Source organism: Panulirus ornatus, chromosome 1 (genome assembly GCF_036320965.1).
Source record: "Panulirus ornatus isolate Po-2019 chromosome 1, ASM3632096v1, whole genome shotgun sequence".
Taxonomy (NCBI): Eukaryota; Metazoa; Arthropoda; class Malacostraca; order Decapoda; family Palinuridae; genus Panulirus; species Panulirus ornatus.
In genome coordinates, this window is record NC_092224.1 from 1,098,791 (window position 1) to 1,121,925 (window position 23,135).

The 23,135-nt window shown below is 42.9% G+C and overlaps 2 protein-coding genes across 3 annotated transcripts in view; one reads left to right on the plus strand and one right to left on the minus strand.

Annotated features, from left to right (window-relative positions):
- The window catches only part of LOC139753949 (uncharacterized), a 171,470-nt gene that overhangs the window by 124,210 nt on the left and 24,125 nt on the right, over positions 1 to 23,135 (minus strand). For both annotated transcript variants that reach the window (XM_071670944.1, XM_071671017.1), the window contains exons 2-3: positions 9,765 to 9,917; positions 6,057 to 6,205 (exon numbers count right to left, since the gene is read on the minus strand). In XM_071670944.1, the coding sequence (XP_071527045.1) occupies positions 6,057 to 6,205; positions 9,765 to 9,917 (302 nt within the window). The remainder of the gene's footprint in view (positions 1 to 6,056; positions 6,206 to 9,764; positions 9,918 to 23,135) is intronic.
- tgo (Aryl hydrocarbon receptor nuclear translocator homolog tgo) overlaps positions 1 to 23,135 on the plus strand; it is a 942,634-nt gene that overhangs the window by 3,529 nt on the left and 915,970 nt on the right. The gene's annotated exons all lie outside the window — the stretch shown is intronic.

A 23,135-nucleotide genomic window follows, 5' to 3' on the forward strand; every position in this document is an offset into this window, starting at 1 on the left:
TGAACCTCGCTCATTTTGTTAAAGAAGCTGTGTGTTAAAGCAGCTGTATCCTGGTTGGATGAGTGTGGAATCTCCCCTGGCGGTAACTGGATGAAATCTCCACACTGTGAGGGGTTGTGGCAGTGGAGCTTCATCAGTTTGTTGTATCAAATTCCTTGTTATGTTAGAGGGAAAACCTGGACAAAAATAGCACCGCTCGTCGCCCACAGACGGTGTGTAAGGGAGACAGTGTGACGATAACAGCTGACTCATTATTTTTCACGCTATGCTTTTCAACCTAGCCGGGCTGGATGCAGGCAGGTATGTCACAGCGTTTTAACAGCCACACCGTCTGTGGGGACGTCAGCTGTTTCACTGAGCCAAACTGGATGCACGCGCGTCACAACGATTTAACTTGCCTACACCGGACACGGCTTAGCCAAGGTGAGCTAGACACGTCACCTCAATATCAACATAGCAAAAATGTACAACTTACTTTCTCATCACAACTCTACGGGATACATCACCTCATAACCTGGCAAGATTAGGTCACTACCATCCAGCCAGACTTATTGTATTACATGACTATGACCTAGCAACATTACTAGGCTAGAATGGACAATTCAGTTGAATACAGTCCAGCCAGACTGGATATCCAAAGTGAAATCCAACCAAGTAAATTCTTACCAGTATAACATAGCCAGGCTGCGTGCCTCACCTCACTATAACCTAGCGATACTGAATGACTCACTCAAGCTGGGAACCTCACTATTTTTATACACCTTAGCCAGACTAAACATGATCTTTCAGTACGACACAGCCAGACTGGAAACGCTCTGAGTTTAAACAAACCAGACAATGTATACCGTGCTTACCCCAAGACCGGATATGTTGTGTTCTCCATAACACAGGAACGATGACACGACAAGTTTTATCAGAATATCCTCATGTAGGCGACTTGTTGATCTAGCCTAGGCAGACTCCAGGTAACCTATCTAGACTGGACCTTTCCTACACACACACACACACACACACACACACACACACACACACATATATATATATATATATATATATATATATATATATATATATATATATATATATATATATATATATATATACTCATTTATTTGTTTATTTATATGGACGCCCATACATACACATGTACATACATATACTTATCAACGTATGCATACATATACATACACAGACTTATACATATATATACATGTACATATTCATACTTGCCTACATCCATTCTGTCGCTATCCTTCTGCATAGGAAATTGCGTCGCTACCCCCCACTTCAGCGAAGTAGTGCCAGGAAAGCAGACAAAAAAGGCCACATTCGTTCACACTCAGCTTCTAGCTGTCATGTGTAATGCACCGAAACCACAGCTCCCTATCCACATCCGGGCCCCACAGACCTTTCCATGGTTTACCCCAGACGCTTCACATGCCCTGGTTCAATCCATTGACAGCACGTCGACTCCGGTATACCACATCCTTCCAATTCACTCTACTCCCTGCACACCTTTCACCCTCCTGTATGTTCAGGCCCCGATCGCTCAAAATAATTTTCACTCCATCCTTCCACCTCCAATTTGGTTTCCCGCTTCTCCTTGTCCCCTTCACCTCTGACACATATATCTTCTTTGTCAATGTTTCCTCACTAATTCTCTCTATATGTCCAAACCATTTCAACGCACCCTTTTCTACTCTCTCAACCATATTCTTTTTATTTCCACACGTCTCTCTTACCCTTCATTACTTATTCGATCAAACCACTTCACACCACATATTGTCCTCAAACATCTCATTTCCAGCACATCCACCCTCCTCCGCACAACCCTATCTATATAGCCAAAGCCTCACAACTATATAGCATTGTTCAAACTACTATACCTTCAAACATACCCATTTTTGCTCTCCAGGAGATAAGGTTCTCTCTTTCCACACACTCTTCATCCCTCTCAGAACCTTCGCCCCCTCCCCCACACTGTGACTCACTTCCGCTTCCATGGTTCCATCCGCTGCCAGATCCACCCCCAGATATCTAAAACACTTTACTTCCTCCAGTTTTTCTCCATTCAAACTTACCTCCCAGTTGACTTGACCCTCAACCCTACTGTACCTAATAACCTTGCTCTTATTCACATTTACTCTCAACTTTCTTCTTTCACACACTTTTCCAAACTCAGTCATCAACCTCTTTAGTTTTTCACCCGAATCAGCCTCTAGAGCTGTATCATCTGCGAACAACTGAATCACTTCCTAGTCCCTCTCATCCACGAAAGACTGCATACTCACCCCTCTCTCAAAAACTCTTGCATTTACCTCTCTAACCACCCCATCCATAAACAAATCAAACAACCATGGGGACATCACACACCCCTGCCGCAAACCGATATTCACTGAGAACCAGTCACTCTCCTCTCTTCCTACTCATACAATGACTTACATCCTTGATAAAAACCTTTGACTGCTTCTAGCACCTCCCACACCGTATACTCTTAAAACCTTCCACAGAGCATCTCTATCAACCCTATCATATGCCTTATCCAGATTCATAAATGCTACATACAAATCCATTTGCTTTTCTAATTATTTCTCACATACACTCTTCAAAGCAAACACCTGATCCACACATCCTCTACCACTTCGGAAACCACACTGTTCTTCCCAGATCTGATGCTCTGTACATTCCTTCACCCTCTCAATCATTACAGTGCCATGTAATTTCCCAGGAATAATTCACCAAACTTATGCCTCTGTAATTAGAACACCCATCCTTATTCCCTTTGCCTTTGTAGATTGGCACTATGCCATGCATTACGCCAATCCTCAGGCACTTCACCATGATCCATACATATTTTGAATATCCTTACCAAACAGTCAACCACACAGTCACCCCCTTTTTTAATAAATTCCCCTGTAATACCATCCAAACCCGCCGCCTTGCCGGATTTCATTTTCCGCAAAGCTTTCACTACCTCTTTTCTGTTACCAAACCAATCTCCCTGACCCTCTCCCTTCGCACACCAACCCGATCAAAACATCCTATATCTGCTGCTCTTTCATCAAACACATTTAACAAACCTTCAAAATACTCACTCCTCCTTCTCACTTCATCACTACATTACCTCCCCAATTGCCCCCTCACCGATGTTCCCATTTGTTCCCTTGTCTTACGCACTTTATTTACCTCCTTCTAAAACATCTTTTTATTTTCCCTGTAATTTAATGATACCCTTTAACCCCAACTCTCATTTGCCCTCTTTTTCAACCCTTGCACCTTTCTCTTGACCTTCTGCCGGTTTCTTTTATACATCTCCCAGTCACTAGCGCTCCTTCCCTGCAAGTATCGTCCAAACGCCTCTCTTTCCTCTTTCACTAACAACCTTACTTCTTCATCCCACCACTTTCTAACCTTTCTTATATGCCCTCCTCCCATATTTCTTAAGCCACATGCATCTTTTGTGCAAGCCATCAATGCTTCCCTAGATACATTCCATTGCTCCCCCACTCCCCTCACGTCATGTGCTCTTAACTTTTGCCATTCTGCACTCAGTCTCGCCTGGTACTTCCTCACACAAGTCTCCTTTCCAAGGTCACTTTCACTACTCTCTTCTCCCCAACATTCTCTCTTCTTTTCTGGAAACATCTACAAATCTTCACCTTCGCCTCCACAAGATAGTGATCAGACATCCCTCCAGCTGCCCCTTCTCAGCACATTAACATCCAAAATGCGCTTTGACCGTCTCTCCTACTCGCATACGTATACTTATGTATATCTCTCTTCTTAAACCAGGTATTCCCAATCGCCAGTCCTTTTTCAGCACACAAATCTACAAGCTCTTCACCATTTCCATTTGCAACCCTGAACACCCCATGTACTCACCTTTGCATCAAAGCTGCTAACACACTTGCCTCTCATGATCTTTCTTCTCACGACCAGGTGCATAGGCACCATTAATCAGCCATCTCTCCATCCACTTTTAGTTTTACCCATCTATGTTCCTGGCTATGAAACCTAACATTTGGTTACCTTTTTCACTTTCACTTTAGTGTTTTTCAGATTGTTGCTAATAACATCTCCAGGGTCCCTTTCTTCATTAACTTTAGAGCCTTTCCGAATAGCTTGTAGTCGTAACGTATGTTCTTGTTTCCAAAGTGCATAACTTTACACTTGTCTACATTAAACTTCATTTGCATCTGTCTGACCACTCCGCGAGTAAGTTAAAATCTCTTTGAATCATTTCGCAGTTACGCCTGTTTACAGCTGTGCCTCCTAGTTTAATATCTTTAGCAAATTTAGAGATCTTAGATATGAGACCAAGTTCTAGGTCATTAATGTATATTATGAAAAGAATTGGGCCTAGGACCAATCCTTGTGGCACACCACTCGTTACGTCTAGCCAATCTGAGGCTTCGCCGTTTAATAGTACACGCTGCTTTCTTCCGGTAAGCCAGTCTCTGGTCCATGTACAGAGTTCTTCACCGATTCCGTGTGCTTTGAGTTTGTGTAAAAGTCTCTTGTGAGGCACTTTATCGATAGCCTTCTGGAAATCTAAATATACTGCATCAGACGGTGATTTTTCGTCCCAGTTTTGATAAATATCATTAAAAATTCTAGCAAATTCCTCAGGCAGGATCTTTTACAGCGGAAACCGTGTTGGTTGTCCTATATACATCTCGCATTATTTTTCCATCATTTTACATTTTACCTAATACTGACGTAAGGCTAATTGGGTGGTAGTTTAAGGCACACTTTTTGTCTCCTTTTTCATATATAGGAGTAACATTTGCTCGTTTCCAGTCAGTTGGCACCTGGTCGACCATCCGATAGAGATTTGTTGAATATTTTTGTCATGGGGTATATCAGCTGTCTCCTGACCTCCTAAATTATCTGAGCCGCTGGATTTGTTAGGATTTAATTGGTCCAGGTATTCAAGTACTTCAGAGATCTTTATTTCTCTAACCTTCAACTCTTCTTCATCAGGTCCTCGAAACATTTTCATTGGTTGTGGTATTCGAGATGTTTCTTCAGTTGTGAATACGAGTTGAAAGAATGATTCACTATGTTATCCACTTCCTTGTCGTCAGTAGTTAGCGTGTCATGTTCGTTTCGTAATGGTCCAATTTCCTCTTTTCCTGTCTTCCTTTGTCTTATATATTTGAAGAATTCCTCAGAATTATCCTATACTTGAGTCAGACTGGCTGTAGTACTAAATATGATCGATACATTCCCAAGGATGACCCATCAAGATCAGAGATTTGAAGGTCATGGTATTGGTAACTCTTGTCATGACTCGTATGTACACAGGATGTCGATCATTAAATACCTGAGTGAGTGTTTTACTCCTCCTGATCTAACTAGACTAGACATGTCTCGTAATTATAGCCTTGCGTACTGTATTATAACCTGGCCAAACTGGACACGTCTCGTCAGCAAAACCTAGCCAGGCTGGACACATAACGTCAATATAACTAAGACTGAAAATATCATTTGACGGTGGCCCAGCCAGTGATCCCGTCGCATCACCATAACCTAGCCAGTTTTTACGTCACATGACCCTAACTTAGCCAGGCCGAACACATCACATCATAACATAGGCAGACCGGATGCATCACATCACCTTAACCCAGCCATACTGAACACATCATGTCGCCATAATCTAGTCTAACTGGACACGTCACTTTGCTACAACCTAGCTAGAATGGACATATCACCATAACCTGGCCCGATCGTGCACATCACATTACTATAACTTAGCCAGTGTTTACGTCATATCACCATAACCTAGCCAGTGTCACGTCACATCATCATAACCTAGCCAGTGTTCACGTCACATCACCTAACCTAGCCAGTGTTCACGTCACATCACCATAACCTAGCCAGTGTTCACGTCACATCACCATAACCTAGCCAGTGTTCACGTCACATCCCCATAACCTAGCCAGTGTTCACGTCACATCACCATAACCTAGCCAGTGTTCACGTCACATCCCCATAACCTAGCCAGTGTTCACGTCACATCATCCTAACCTGGACACATACAGATGGTTGCTCACCTTCCTGGCCACGGTCATGGGCTGGACGCCCCTGGGGCAGGCTGGGATGACCCTCTGGCAGGTGTCCTGGAAGAGCTTGTCTGCGCTTGGGATCTCCTTCTTGGAGTAGTGCTTGAGGAAGGCCATTCCCAGGTCGTCCTCGTAGTGAGCTGTGGGGAGTAGAGCAGGGTGAGGCGAGGGTAGTGGTGATGGTGAGCGGCGGGGGTAGTGGTCGTAGTGATGGTGAGTGGTGCCAGTGGTGGTGGTGATGATGCGTGGCGGAATTAGTGGTGGTGATGGTGAGGTGCAGCGCTAGTGGTGGTGGTGATGACGCGTGGCAGAGTTAGTGGCGTTAGTGGTGGTGGTGGTGATGATGAATGGCGGAGTTAGTGGTGTTGGTGTTGATGATGGTGAGGTGCAGCGCTCGTGGTGGTGGTGATGATGAGTGGCGGAGTTAGTGGTGGTGATAGTGGTGATAATGAGTGGGTGATGGTGATGGTGAGGGGCAGTGCCAGTGGTGGTGGTGATGATGAGTGGCGTAATTAGTGGTGATGGTGAGGAGCAGTGCTAGTGGTAGTGGTGATGGTGAGTGACAGAGTTAGTGGTGGTGAGGTGTGATGCAGTGCTAGCGGTAGAGGTGATGGTGAGGTGCAGTGTTAATGGTGGTGATGATGATGAATGGCGTAATTAGTGGTGGTGGTGAGGGGCAGTGCTAGTGGTGGTGGTGATGGTGAGGGGCAATGCTAGTGATGGTGGTGATGGTGAGGTGCAGTGCTAGTGGTAGTGGTGATGATGGGTAGTGGAGTTAGTGGTGGTGATGGTGATGGGCTGTGCTATTGGTAGTGGTGATAGTGAGGTGATAATGATGATGGTGGTGATATTGAGGAGTGAGGTTAGTGGTGATAGTGAGGGGTTGGGCTAGTGATCACAGTGATAGTGAGAGGTGGGGACAATTATGGTTATAATAGTGAGGAGCGAGATGCTTGGGGTATTGGCGAGGGGCGGGGTTAGTGGTTGTGGTGATGGTGAGGTGAAAAGTTAATGGTAATGATAATGGTGAGGGGCGTTGCTATGATCAGAAGCTGGTATGGTGGTGTTTGTGAGGGATGGGGCATATGGTGATAGTGAAGGTGAGGGGCGAGGCTTAGTAGTGGTGATGATGTGAGGGGTGGGCGCTAGTGATGATAGTGGTGATAAAGGGCGGGGGCGAGTGGTGGTGATGGGCGGGGCTAGTGGTGGTAGTGGTGAACATAGTTAGGGTTGCTGGTGTGGTGAGGGTCGGGCCTCGTGGCGGTGGTGAGGGACTGGTCTGGTAGCAAATGGACCACGAGGTCTGCTGTTACGTGTCCTCATGGTCCACGTCAGTGATAGTAGATTCAAACTGTGGTGAAAACTGGATACCAAGCAGACGACCCCTCCCTCCCCACCCACCTCTCCCTCCGGCTCAACTGTCGATGATATGGAGAGTTTCCTACCATGGACATTCTATAGAAAAATGTGAACGGGAAAGTTATGTTTTTCAAACAAACGCAGCCTTCGTATGGCTGGAATCTGAAAAAAAATGTAAATTTGTGTTGCATCCTCTTAAAGCAGAGGACTGTTGACTGAGAACAGATATCGTCGAAGCATTTCTCTAGCCTTGAGTGGGAGATATTGATAGTCAGTGTGTTGTTGTTGGTGTTGTTTATATCTCATTCATTTCACCTTCGTGCCACTGTTTCTAGTCAGTCAGGTTGGTAGTCAGAATCACTATCTAACGCGAGGAGATTGCCATGAGTCATGTTACTGAAATCATTTAATCATTTTAAAACTTCGTTTAAAACTCTTGAAATCTGCGGCTCTTTTTTTCTTTTTTTTTAGAAAGAGAGAGAGAGAGAGAGAGAGAGAGAGAGAGAGAGAGAGAGAGAGAGAGAGAGAGAGAGAGAGAGAGAGAGGATGATTTTAGATCGCTGGGGCTTTCTTCACAAAGATTAACTACAAGTGACGAAATTGGTTTTTGTTCTCTTCTTTAGCTTCGTTCTGGTTTTTCTTCATATTTGGTCAAGTTTGCTGACCAGAACTGAACAGTTAGAGACCACATAAAGGCCGTCACAAAGAGTGTGTGCTGCTGTGTTCTGTGTTTTATGGCTTATCTTTCTAACTGTAAAACCCTGCATCCTCTTGGCTGTACCTTATTCTTCTACTCATTTTCTTTTAGGTCGCTACTGATAATCTCTCCAAAGTCTTTACCTTCTTTTACCTCCATTAACGGTTTATCGAGCATTTAATGTTCGTGATCAATGGATTTAGCGCCATAGTGCATTATATTGCCTTTGCCAGTGTTGAAATCCATTCACCATCAATCCATCAGTCTGTCTATATCACCATGAATCTTCAGGCAGTCTTACTTCCTGATTCTTTGTCATCCGCAAATTTCTAGATCCTGCTGGTGAATTATGTTTCCAGGTCACTGTGGAGAAGATGAACAGTGTGGGTTCTTGGACAGAGCCTTGTGGTACCTCGCTCCATGCATGAATCCCATCAGATGTTTCCGCATTTGATATCACACGTTTACTGTGTGCAAGCCAGTAGCGATAGTGAGTGTTGGGTTGAGGGAAGGCACTCTTGGTGGTGAGGGACAGAGATACAGGTGGTCGAGGTAATGATGGTGAGGGACGGGGCTAGTGGTGGTGGTGATGGTGAAAGCTGTAAGGTGTGGCAGGGCTGGTGTCTGGTGAAGAGGTGTGGCAGGGCAGGTTCTGGTGGTGTGTGGCAGGGTAGATATCTGGTAGTAAGGTGTGGCAAGGCAGATATCTGGTAGCGAGGTGTGGCAGGGCAGATATCTGGTAGCGAGGCGTGGCAGGGCAGATATCTGGTAGTGAGGTGTGGCGGGGCAGGGTCGTGCCGCCCAGGCTGGAGGAGGTGGGTGCTGATGAGAGAAAGGTGGAGTGTTGGCGATGATGGAGGGGGTGGAATGTGGTTGACCCAGATGGTGGTGGTCAGGGCGGGGCACAGCTGCACCGGCCGCTTCAGGATTTGGAAATTACTGTTGTAGCTCACGTGGTCACTTGACCTGCTTGTGTGTCATCAATATTAGTAGTGGTGGTAGTAGTAGTAGGCAGTAGTAGGAGTAATGATGATAGATGTAGTAGTAGTAGTAGGTAGTAGTAGTAGTAGTAGGCAGTAGTAGGAGTAATAATGATAGATGTAGTAGTAGTAGTAGGTAGTAGTTGTAGTAGTAGTAGTAGTGGTAGTAGTAGTAGTAGTAGTAATGGATATAGTAGCGAAATTTGAATTTTAGTGGTTGATGTAAACATTAGTAGCAGTAGATTTAACTATACTGTTATCATTATCGTTATTATTATCAATATTCATTATGATTATATCATATTGATACTATATTTTATTGATACTATATTCTATCATTATTGACCTAGTAACATTATAAAAGGTTCAGCTTTTGCTACCATTAAGTAGAAGTGACCTCTTGGGTCCCATTAAGCACGCTTGACCTTATAATGAAAATTGAATGGTTGCCCTACGATGCTTTTGACCAGTTCTACCCTCAGAATATTTTGGCGTAGGCCAAGGTAATGTAGGCTGAGGTGTGCAAGTGTCAACTTGTAGGGTAGGGTGGATGGCAGTGTGCTACCATGATGGACCTACATTACCATGAACTGTGGGTAGCTGTACTACCATGGAAGGTGGTGGTGAGATGGTATGTACGGACGGGTACATGGTGAGGCTAACCTCTGATACCGGAGCACAGCCTCATCATCTTGGGCGGGGAGAGAACATAAGACCTCAGTCGATCTGTGCTGCAGGTGGCCAGCAGCGCCGCGTCGATGTGTTCCTCCAGGGAACCCTTCTCCTTCTGCCACTTCGTCAGCAGCTTGTTCGCCTCTGTGGGAGAGACTGGGATAGTAACAGTCTGGATACGGAATATATGCCGGGCCACGCCGTGAAAAAAAATGTAGGAATGTAAAGGATGTGTAAACCTGAAAGAGGCTGGTATTAGATAACTTGAAGGACATGCAAGTAAATGATGATAAACTGAGAGATCGCCAACAGTAAAATCTAAGGAAATGTTATCAGGACTGAGTGTCAGTAGAGCTGGATGGAGGGAGGAGAGAGGGAGAGAACAGAGAAATAATGACAGGTTTCACTGGAAACATCAGCAAGTAATGGAACACAGAGAGAGTGCTTTTGTGAAATAGAATTCTTGCAGGCTTTGCAAGGTACTACAGAGCCAGTCATTATTATAAAATAAAACAATAAAGAAGATACAACATATGTAAACCAAATTGTGTTGATCAATTAATTGGAAATGTGTTCCATGGAACACTTGTATTAACTTCCCTTATTGCAACATGATTCCGAGGAGTAAAATAAACATGGTTAGAAATGTTGCTTAGAAAAGATGCCAAACGTCTTCATTTCAGTTCCATGGCCAGAGACAACATTTTCCTTAAGTTGTCTGCCACACAAAATCCAAACTCAAGTTACGTGTCTTACGTCATTCAGGTCTTGACGTTCACGGAAGCAGCTGTATAACGTACACGGTAGGATGCGTCCGAGGGTCGGGTCAGATGTAGCGTCATTAATCCGACGACGAACGAAGGTGACGTTGTCCCTACCTTGTCAGGAAGGCCGCTTAATTCACTGGTTTATGTCACGAGTTTATGAGGAACGGTATGTTAGTAAGTGGCCAGATAGTTATATGGACATGGATGAGGAGAGAGAGAGAGAGAGAGAGAGAGAGAGAGAGAGAGAGAGAGAGAGAGAGTTGAACACAAATTTTCAAAGTATTTATTGTTAAGCAACTTGGAGCTCCCTGACAACCGAGCCAGATAAGAGATAGAGTGATAGTGTAAAGCACTGACATGTATGTACATACAGGAAGTAAGAGAGCTGGTCTAATACAAGATCCAGTGAGCAGATGGCAGTTTATAATTGATACACAGGTGTACATAACCCTTAGGCAGGCCATTCAAGCAAGGGATAAGGAATATCGAGCTTTGAAAAACTCTCCTTCCTCTCACTCCCGTTCGGCATTTATCACTGTCCGTAATCATTGTTACCCGCGAGGCAAAGCGTTCTTTTCTACAAAGGAAGTGCAGTAACTTGTCCACTTCATCTGCTGATAGCGCTATCAGGTCGTCAGTGGGACATCGATATCATCAACTGTCATTCCAGTTTTCCTTCATTTTTCCGTTCTGACGTTATCATAACAATCTGTTCCGTAGATAAAGCAATTCCCTGTTGTTCTCGTTTGTCCTTTAACTCAACCTTGTATGACTTTAACATTATCCCCTAATGCTCCTCTTACTAATCATATGCCCTTCCCCGTTGTCTCTTTTCGAATTACCCGAAAAGCTCCTCTCCTCTCTATGGACACAAGCAAGGCTTTATGGTCCTGATGGCATCCATCCCAGTTTCTGGAAAATTTTGCCTCCGACCTTGCACCTGTATTTGCTCGTCTGTTCCGTTTCTGAATAAAATCCAGAACTTTTCCTTCTTCCAGGAAGAGTGAGTTGATACATCCCATCCCTAAGAAGGTTGAGCATTCTAACACCTATAACTATCGTCTTGTTGCTTTGACGTTTACTATTTCCAAAGTATCTGACACCCACAACTCCCATATCCTTGGTCGTCTTGAATCACAGTTTTCTCTCTGATCATCGGTATGGCTTACGCAAGGCGAGATCCACTGGTGACATTCTTTTCTATCTTGTTAATGTATGGTCATCATCCCTGAAAGATTCTGGGGAATCCTTTGTGGTTGCCCTTGACATATCCAAAGCTTATGACAGGGTGTGGCATCGGGATCTCGTCTCTAAGCTACCCTCTTCTGGCTTCCCTCCCTCACTTTACTTCCCCAACTCCAGCTTCCTCTCTGGCCGATCTGTCTCTGTGGTTGTTAATGGATCAGCCTCTCCTCTTTTCTCCATCAACAGCGGTATCCCTCAGGGTTCTGTTGTCTCCTACACTTTTCCTCCTTGTTTAAGAGGGATTTCATTTCTTATACAAATACCAGTTCACATCGGATTCCACCGCATCCTTCAGATCTGCTCCTTCTCTCAATCGGACTGGATCTCTCCTCGACACAACTTCCTCATTAAACTCGAACTTGGACAGGTTATGTCATTGGGGTAGACGAACTCTGATTAAGTTTAATGCAATGCCTCCAAGACCCACTTTCTACCCATCTATCGAAAATTCTTCACAACTCTCGTTTCTCCTTTGACAGATCTGTAATTCCTCCTCTTGACATAATGAACATACTTGGCATTACTGTAACATCCACACTATTGTGGAAACACCACATTATGGAAATGACTAAGTCTGTTTCCAAGAAACTGGGTCTCTTTTATATATGTCGAAATTCTTTTTCTTCCGAACGGCTACTCCATTTATACGAAGGATTGATTCGTCCTAGCATGGAGTACTGCTGTTACATCTGGGGTGATTCTTGCTTTGTATCCTTATTTGATAGAGATGAGGCGAAAGCGATCCGACTTATAAACTCTCTCAGGTTAACATCAAAACTTAACTCACTGACCCTATGTCGCAATATTGGTTCACTTTCCCTCCTCTATAAGTATTACTTTGGTTTTGTTCCCGAGAGCTGGCTGCTTGTGTGCCCCCATCACTAGCTTGACCACGCAATATTTGGTAAGCTGCTGTATCATATGAATACTGTGACTGTTGACAACACAAGGGAGGGTCATTTTGATAACTGTTTCTTTCCTTGCACTTCAAAGCTTTGGAACTTTCTACCTTTTCGTGTCTTTCCCATTAACTGTGACCTGGCACATATTAAAAGACAGTTTTTCACATTCTCCAAAATTCGTGAATACTTTCCCTTGTATGTACTGTTTCCCTTTCATAAACCCCTCTATATTTCAATTATGGACCGGGCTTGATATGGACTTTTATCTATCTGGAGCCTCCAACGAAAAAAGAAAAGTACTCGAAAGAGTGTAGTGTTGCATTGGAATGGCCCAGGACAGACAGATGGGTCGCCAACAAGCATACTCTGTAATCCACTGTAGATGATCAGACGCTATTTGAAGGCCTTCTTTCCTGGTAGGAACTATAAAGTGAAAGACTTTATGGATCAGGGAGCCCACGTGCGACGAATTGGACGTCTAACTTATGAGAGCGTCATGTTTACACGAGAGACCGATAGGTGGATAGGATTACCAGGAGGCTGCTGATGGTGTTCGTCACAGAAGATTGATGTAAAGAAATCGGTCTTACCAGCTGGTGTGCGGCTGAGTTGCTGAATGGAGAGAAAGCTACCTAATTGAGAGTTAGTTACAGAGCAAATGTCAGGACTGTTTTATTAAGTTAGAGAAGGTTAAGAAGTAAGGTTATAGGGTCTCTGTTATTTCTCATCTTATAAATGATTTGACAGAAGAATTAAAGTATACTTGAACATATTTGCTGATGATATCAGACTGCAAAAGAAGAGCAGAATATATAGTAAAGTGGCCACAGTAAAATACAACGGCCGTCAAAGAAATGGCTTATGAAGATAATCCAAGTAGATGTAGAGTACTTGGGAGATAATGGAAACTTACGAAACTATGATTCCGACTGGTTGAAGTAAGTTGCATTTAAGAATCAACTTGTGAAACCCAACTTGAAGGTGACTAAGTTAAACCTATATGAGTTAAAAGGATCTTGACAGAATCAAATTATATTTGGTTTGTATCCAGACTGATATGCACGACACGTTTGGGAAGATATTTTACGAGATATGTTTGATCCAGACGAAGATATGCCTCACCAGCTTGGGCTTCCTGCTTGAAACATTCAAAACCCACGAAGGTCCAGTCTAGTGTACTGAGAGTAAAGTGGGAGAAAGTATGATGGAAGAAAAGAATGAGGATAAAGTTATAGAGAAACACGAACCACGACGAAGCTGTTCGTTGACAGTGATCATAGCAGCATCGACCAGTATTTGAAAATGAATGGCGACCAGAAGACAAACCAGGAAACTGGACAGGGATTTGTCGAAAAGGACGTCCAAGATTTTCTTTCCGTTTATATAGTTCAGGAATGTACAATACATCCTCAGTTTGATGCCATCCTCCCAGGTGGTCAGACGTGCCTGGGCGCAGCATGATTCATTGCATTTCATTGTTTTTATGTTGTGAGACGACACCGGCGGCGAATAAGAAAAGAAAAAAAAAATCAAGGCCATCCCGCTATCTATGAATATTTTTTATGATTACTGTGCTTGATCGCTGTTTCCCGTATTCGCGAGGTAACGCCAGGAAATAGACGAAGAAAGACCCATCCACTCATATACAAATGTATATACATACACGAACATACATGTATATATCAACATATACATATATACATACATATGCATACACATATCACCATATCTATATATACATACATATACATACACATACATATATGCACATGTACATATTGATACTTGCTTGCCTTCATCTGTTCCCGAGGCACACCCTGCCACATAGGACACAGTATCGCCACCCGCTGCGATAGCGAGATAGCGCCACGAAACAGACGAAAAAAGGCCACATCCCTTCACATCCATTGTCTAGCTGTCATGTGTAATGCACCGAAACCACAGCTCCCTATCCACATCCAGGCCTCACAGACCTTTACATGGCATACTCCGGACGTTCCACATCCCCTGGTTCAGTCCATTAGCAGTACGTCGAACCCAGTATACCACATCGTTCCAATTCACTCTATTCCGTGCACGCCCTTCACCCTCCTACATGTTCAGGTCCCGATCACTCAAAATATTTTTCACTCTTCCTTCCACCTCCAATTTAGTCTCCCTCATCGCCTTGTTCCCTCCACCTCTGAGACATATATCCTCTTTGTCAACCTTTCCTTACTCATTCTCTCCATATGGCCAAACCATTTCAAAACCCTCTCTTCTACTCTCTCAGCCACACTCTTTTTATTACCACACATCTCTCTTAACTTTTCATCACACACCACCTCACACCACATATTGTCCTCAAACATTTCATTTCCAACATATTCACTCTCCTCCCTACAACCCTATCTATAGCCCATGCCTCGCAACCATATAACATTGTTGGAACTGCTAATCCTTCAAACATACCCATTTTTGCTCTCCGAGATAACGTTCTCTCTTTCCAAACATTCCTCATCGCTCCCAGAGCCTTCGCCCCCTCCCTCACCCTATGACTCACTTCAGCTTCCATGGTTCCATTTGCTGTCAAGTCCTCTCCCAGATATCTAAAACAATTCACTTCCTCCAATTTTTCTTCATTGAAACTTACATCCCAACTAACTTGTCCCTCAACCCTGCTGAACCTAATAACCTTTCTCTTATTTACATTTACTCTCAACTTTCTCCTTTCAAACACTATCCAATCTCAGTCACCATTTTCTGCAGTTTCAGGCACTAGCTTCTGGAGTTTTTCACTCGAATTAGTCACCAGTGTTGCATCATCGGCGAACAACAATTTACTCACTTCTTAGGCCCTCTCACACCCCTACAGACTGTGTACTCACCCCTCTCTACAAATCTCTTGAATTTGCTCCCGAATTACCCCATCTGTAACAAATTAAACAACCATGGTGAAATCACACACCCCTGCCGCAGACAGACCGTCACTGGGTACCAATCACTCCACTCTTCCTACTCGTACACATGCCTTAGACCCTTGGTAGAAACTTCTCACTGCTTCTAGCAGTTTACCCCACACACCATATATTAAGACCACCCACAAAGCATCTGTATCAACCCTATCATATGACTTCTCCAGACCCATAAATGTCACATGCAAGTCCATCTGTTTTCTAAGTATTTCTCACATATATTCTTCAAAGTGAACACCTGATCCACTTATCCTCCACCACTTCTGAAACCACACTGCTCTTCCCTAATCTGATGTTCTGTATATGCCTTAATCCTCTCCAACAATACCCTTCGATAAAATTTTCCAGGAATACTCAAGAAACTTTTGCCTCCGTAGTTTGAACACTCACCTCTATCCCCTTTGCATTTGTACACTGGCACTATGCATGCATTTCGTCATTCCTCAGGCACTTCACCATGATCCATACATACATCGAATATCCTTACCAACCAATCAACAATACAGTCACCCACTTAATAAATTCAACTGCAATACCATCGAAACCCACCGCCTTGCCAAATTTCATCATCTGCAAAGCTTGCACCACCTCTTTTCTCTTAAACAAACCACTCTATCTGATTCTCTCACTTCGCCATCATCAAATACTTTCAACATTCCTTCAGAACACTCTATCTCCTTCTCACTACATCAGTACCTGTTATCACTTATCCATTTAGAAGTTTGTGAGTTGATGGGAGTAGCGAAGTAGAGAGAACGAAGTGGCGTGGTTCGAAAGGTGGCACGACAGTCAATCAGATTATGTGAGTTACAACAGGGCCAGGAATACATATAGGTGAATAAGAAAAAAGAAAGGAACAGGTAATTCGACGAAGGGACTTAGATGGAAAGACCAATGAGGCAGAGAAGGATGTATGGAGGGAACTGAATTACAATGTTCAGTGGTGGAGATGCACGTCCTCCATCACGACCTGATGGAGACCCAAGTTGTTATGAAGGTGCTACGCCAACGTAAGGCACGTGAGCCCCTGTGATGTTTTGTTCTACTTGCTCAAGGAGTGAGTTGAAGCCATCAAGGTACCACTAAAGTTGTGTGGAATATTACCAAGTGAGGCAACAATACCAAGGGAGTGGAGAACAAATTATGTGTCTGCGAAAATAGACGACAGGAAATTTGGAGGTTTGAGTAATTTTCATTTTAGCACAAACTTTAACTGGTATCACTGACAAGTATAGCCTGTAAATATATTGCAAGTTTTTTGAGGATATAAACTTATGACAGTTTAGGAAATAAAAACTTCTTGAATGTAAGGCAACACAGATTCATTGAAAAGAGATGACGCACCAATCATTTCAGATTGATGGAACTTTAGTAAGTTGTATCATTATAAGGAAAGATTTTTAGTAAGTTGCATCATTATGAAGAAAGACATGGAACTTTAGCAAGTTGTATCGTTATAAAGAAAGATTTATGGATGGACAGGGATGCGCCTGACACTGCCTCGGGCAAGATGGATTAGAAAAGAGCCAAAAATCAGTAAAAGGAGATGTCTTTCGGTGGATGAAGAATATTGTATTTCAGAGAGAAAAGGTATCACATATCAAGAGTGATATTCAGCTTTGCCAAAAGGAGATAGTGGTGTGCCACACGGTTCTCTTCTGGGACCGCTGCTATCATTTGACGTATGTAAATTAGTTTAGAAAGGGAATCAAATCCATATTGAACGTCTTTTTGATGTGGTTGAATATATAGGAAATATAATGTATTCATGATTGTTGTTATGTTGGAGCGGAGGTCGTAACTGACACAAGATAGAATCTAGATTTTACTCCAGACGTTTTCCTCTGTGGACTGAGTAAGAAATACAGATCAAAGACACACCCAGCCATTCAGCCGTGGTCCTTCCTGTACCTCCCGTCAGCTGATTGGTGGTCGGCTCCCTTAGCTCTTCCCCTCTCCTCTGCTCGTGAAAAGCCACCTTCGCCGCTGCCTGTACTCAGAAGACGCTACCAGCTCTCGAACTGACAGAATTCTCTAGAAGTATCTTTGTTACCTCCAGGGCTTTCTTCGACATCTTGTTCAAACCCCTCTATATTAATAGCGCATTTTCTCACCTTAGAAGACGAGATTCTTTGTTCACGTGCTTAACAATCGCATGGAATGTTCTATGATGTTTTATATGTTTTCTGTGTTCTTCCAGTTTTTAGGTCAAGCCCCGTCTTGACTCGCCTTAATACGATCTACATCCAGCACAAGGTATATTGTATACTAAACCATCTGCCGTGCTATTGTCATTGCTTTGAACATTACCTTTTCTTGCCAGATTCCCAATTTTCTTCCCAGATGCTGCCACCAAGTTGGTATTTGTGTCTTTCAAGTATTCACTTATGACTGCGACCTGCTTAGAATTCGGGACGGGAACGAATCTTCTGTCGCTGTTCCTGTTATTTTTCCACTTTGTCGCTCCTTGTGATCCATGAATCTCTTCGCTCTTTCTTGGAGTCTCAGTATCCCAGGCGCGGGTATAGGGAATTTCATCTTTCAAATATTCAGTGCTAAATATCTGTAATGCGTGGAACATGAACCCAGTCACTCTATTACAATGTGCCGACAAGTATGAAGGAAATCTTCCTTATTTGTTGGTTTACTGTACGTTTTAATGTTCGCCACATCTCCAGCTCTTACTAGCGCAGTTACATAAAGGGAAACCTACACAGAATTTAGGATTAGTTAGAGTCATGGCTGTTGGGATTTTTGTCCTAAACAAATCAAAGCTGATGAAGACTGGGAACAGTGGGACGAGACCGGACTATGACCTTGCGAGAAACAAAATTAGAGAAATTCACTTGCGAGAGGAACCCACTGGTGGCCTTAATGGCTGTCTTGGCATCAGAAAACCATGCTAAGAGGCAGAGAGGTGAGCAAAATCTTAGCATCGTATGTCGCCGAGATGGTTAAGAAGATAGTCACAACCTGTGTTAAATCCACACTGCGGGATGCTTCACATATTTGACCCCGCCACCTCTGAAAGTGTCAAGCAGAAATAGCACCTGGCCTTGATCTGTGCAGCTGGGAGAGAATAGCAACGCTACCCTCACCCACACAGCACAGCAGAAAAGGAAGGATTGAAGGAAAACGTGATTACAGCCTCGAAGTTTCCTAATGTATTTGATTATGATGACGAGCAGTTCTTCGAAACTTGAAGGACGCAGAGAACTAGAGAACATAACAGGAAATGAAGCCAGATAAGCCTGGAAAGATGTGATTGAAATACTCCTTTGAAAACACAGTAGTAGGTCTGTGGAACGAGCACAGTGAACACGTGATCAAAACAGGTATTATTGAAAATTTCAGGGACCTGTATGATAGAAAAGAAAGGGTCCACAGGTTGTAAGCCTCCTTAAGCATCCATACATACACAAAAAGTCTAACACATAGATCCACGTATACATTTTTAAACCACACACACACACACACACACACAAGCATGTCCTATAATACATGCGAATATATAGTCAGTTCCAACAAGAAGCATAAACCCCACACACTTAATGACACACATCTTCCTCTATACATATACCTGTTTGTAACAGACATGTTCACAGAGAGAAAAGTATTAGCTCGGCTGCCACACTACGTCTGTTAGCTGTGTGGGGAACTGATTATAATCTATATCCTGGTCATTATGGCACAATATTTATTCCCTCTCGTTTCAAGATATTAGAAGAGCTTGATGGCGGTGGGATGGCAGTGTGAGGATTGGCTCTCATGATCATAACGGTGATGCTGTGGGTGAGGATTGTTGCTGAATCAGTGTTATCAATATATGGCTGGTAAAGCTCGTTGGTTGGCTTTTTGTACATTGAACGTCAGCTCCAGTGGTGTTCAGTAAGCAGAAAGGTGATAATAAGAACGTCTCTCTCTCTTTCATCCGCTCACATCCATCTTTTAGCTGTCATGTGTAATGCACCGAAACCATAGCTCCCTATCCACATCCAGGCCCCACAGACCTTGCCATAGTTTCTTCCGGCCGCTTCACATGCCACTCCTGTATACCGCTTCGTTCTAGACCACTGTTCTGTGCACACCTTTCACCCTCCTGCATGCTCAAGCCCTGATTTAAGATCTTTTCCACTCCATCCTTCCATTTCCAAGTTGGTCGCCTTGTTTTCCTTGTTACGTCCACTTCTGACACACATCCTCTCCTCTCTCATTCTCTCCATATGTCCAAACGATTTTAGCACAATCTCTTCAGCTGTCTCAACCACATTCTTCTTATAACCACTCCTATCTGATAATTTATTCGATCAAACCACCTCACACCAGATGTTATACTCATCCATTTCATTTCCAACACTTCCACCCTCCTCACACACACTCATCTATAGCCTATGACTCATATCCATACAGCGTTGTTAGGACGGCTATACCTTCAAACATTACCATTTTCACCCCCCCCCCCCCTACTCTTTTCCCACACTCCTCAGTGCACGCAGAGCTTCCGTGCCTTCAACCGCCATGTGGCTCAGTTCCGCTTCTGTATTTCCATTCGCTGCCATGTTCACACTGAGGTATTAAGACACTTCACGTCTCTCAGATTATCTTTATTCATGCTCATACCCAACCTAACCTGTCCCTCAACCCTGCTGGACCAAATGACCTTGCTTTTCGTCACATTTAGTCACATACTCTCCAGGCTCAGTCACCAACTTCTTCAGTTTCTTTCTTGAATCTGCCAATAGTGTTGTGTCATCAGCAAACAAGAAATGATACTTTACAGATTCCCACTTCGCTTACAGACTATGCACTCGCTCCTCCATATATATATATATATATATATATATATATATATATATATATATATATATATATATATATATATATATGTATTATTTATTATTTCGAATAATTATAATATATGTATATATATATATTGTTGACTGGTTGGTAAGGTTATTTAATGTATGTATGACTCACGGTGAGGTGCCTGAGGATTGGCGGAATGCGTGCATAGTGCCATTGTACAAAGGCAAAGGGGATAAGAGTGAGTGCTCAAATTACAGAGGTATAAGTTTGTTGAGTATTCCTAGTAAATTATATGGGAGGGTATTGATTGAGAGGGTGAAGGCATGTACAGAGCATCAGATTGGGGAAGAGCAGTGTGGTTTCAGAAGTGGTAGAGGATGTGTGGATCAGGTGTTTGCTTTGAAGAATGTATGTGAGAAATACTTAGAAAAGCAAATGGATTTGTATGTAGCATTTATGGATCTGGAGAAGGCATATGATAGAGCTGATAGAGATGCTCTGTGGAAGGTATTAAGAATATATGGTGTGGAAGGCAAGTTGTTAGAAGCAGTGAAAAGTATTTATCGAGGATGTAAGGCATGTGTACGTGTAGGAAGAGAGGAAAGTGATTGGTTCTCAGTGAATGTAGGTTTGCGGCAGGGGTGTGTGATGTCTCCATGGTTGTTTAATTTGTTTATGGATGGGGTTGTTAGGGAGGTGAATGCAAGAGTTTTGGAAAGAGGGGCAAGTATGAAGTCTGTTGGGGATGAGAGAGCTTGGGAAATGAGTCAGGTGTTCGCTGATGATACAGCGCTGGTGGCTGATTCATGTGAGAAACTGCAGAAGCTGGTGACTGAGTTTGGTAATGTGTGTGAAAGAAGAAAGTTAAGAGTAAATGTGAATAAGAGCAAGGTTATTAGGTACAGTAGGGTTGAGGGTCAAGTCAATTGGGAGGTGAGTTTGAATGGAGAAAAACTGGAGGAAGTGAAGTGTTTTAGATATCTGGGAGTGGATCTGGCAGCGGATGGAACCATGGAAGCGGAAGTGGATCATAGGGTGGGGGAGGGGGCGAAAATTCTGGGAGCCTTGAAGAATGTTTGGAAGTCGAGAACGTTATCTCGGAAAGCAAAAATGGGTATGTTTGAAGGAATAGTGGTTCCAACAATGTTGTATGGTTGTGAGACGTGGGCTATGGATAGAGTTGTGCGCAGGAGGATGGATGTGCTGGAAATGAGATGTTTAAGGACAATGTGTGGTGTGAGGTGGTTTGATCGAGTAAGTAACGTAAAGGTAAGAGAGATGTGTGGAAATAAAAAGAGCGTGGTTGAGAGAGCAGAAGAGGGTGTTTTGAAATGGTTTGGGCACATGGAGAGAATGAGTGAGGAAAGATTGACCAAGAGGATATATGTGTCGGAGGTGGAGGGAACGAGGAGAAGAGGGAGACCAAATTGGAGGTGGAAAGATGGAGTGAAAAAGATTTTGTGTGATCGGGGCCTGAACATGCAGGAGGGTGAAAGGAGGGCAAGGAATAGAGTGAATTGGAGCGATGTGGTATACCGGGGTTGACGTGATGTCAGTGGATTGAATCGGGGCATGTGAAGCGTCTGGGGTAAACCATGGAAAGCTGTGTAGGTATGTATATTTTGCGTGTGTGGACGTATGTATATACATGTGTATGGGGGTGGGTTGGGCCATTTCTTTCGTCTGTTTCCTTGCGCTACCTCGCAAACGCGGGAGACAGCGACAAAGCAAAAAAAAAAAAAAAAAAAAAATATATATATATATATATATATATATATATATATATATATATATATATATATATATATATATATATATATATATATGTATGTATGTATGTATATATATATATATATATATATATATATATATATATATATATATATATATATATATATATATATATGTATATATATATATATGTATATATATATATATATATATATATATATATATATATATATATATATATATATATATATATATTATACTTTATCGCTGTCTCCCGCATTAGCGACGTAGCGCAAGGAAACAGACGAAAGAATGGCCCAACCCACCCACTTACACATTATATACATACACGTCTACACGGGCACATATACATACCTATACATTTCAACATATATATATATATATATATATATATATATATATATATATATATATATATATATATATATGTATATACATATTCTTTTTCTTTTAAACTATTCGCCATTTCCCGCGTTAGCGAGGTAGCGTTAAGAACAGAGGACTGGGCCTTTGTGGGATATCCTCACCTGGCCCCCCTCTGATCCTCCTTTTGGAAAAAAAAAAAAAAAAAAACGAGAGGGGAGGATTTCCAGCCCCCCGCTCCCTCCCCTTTTAGTCGCCTTCTACGACACGCAGGGAATACGTGGGAAGTATTCTTTCTCCCCTATCCCCAGGGATAATATATATATAAATACACAGACATATACATATACACAAATGTACATGATTCATACATGCTGCCTTTATTCATTCCCGTCGCCACCCCGCCACACATGAAATGACAACTCCCTCCCCCCGCACGCGCGAGGTAGCGCTAGGAAAAGACAACAAAGGCCACATTCGTTCATACTCAGTCTCTAGCTGTCATGTATAATGCACCGAAACCATAGCTCCCATTCCACATCCAAACCCCACATAACTTTCCATGGTTTACCT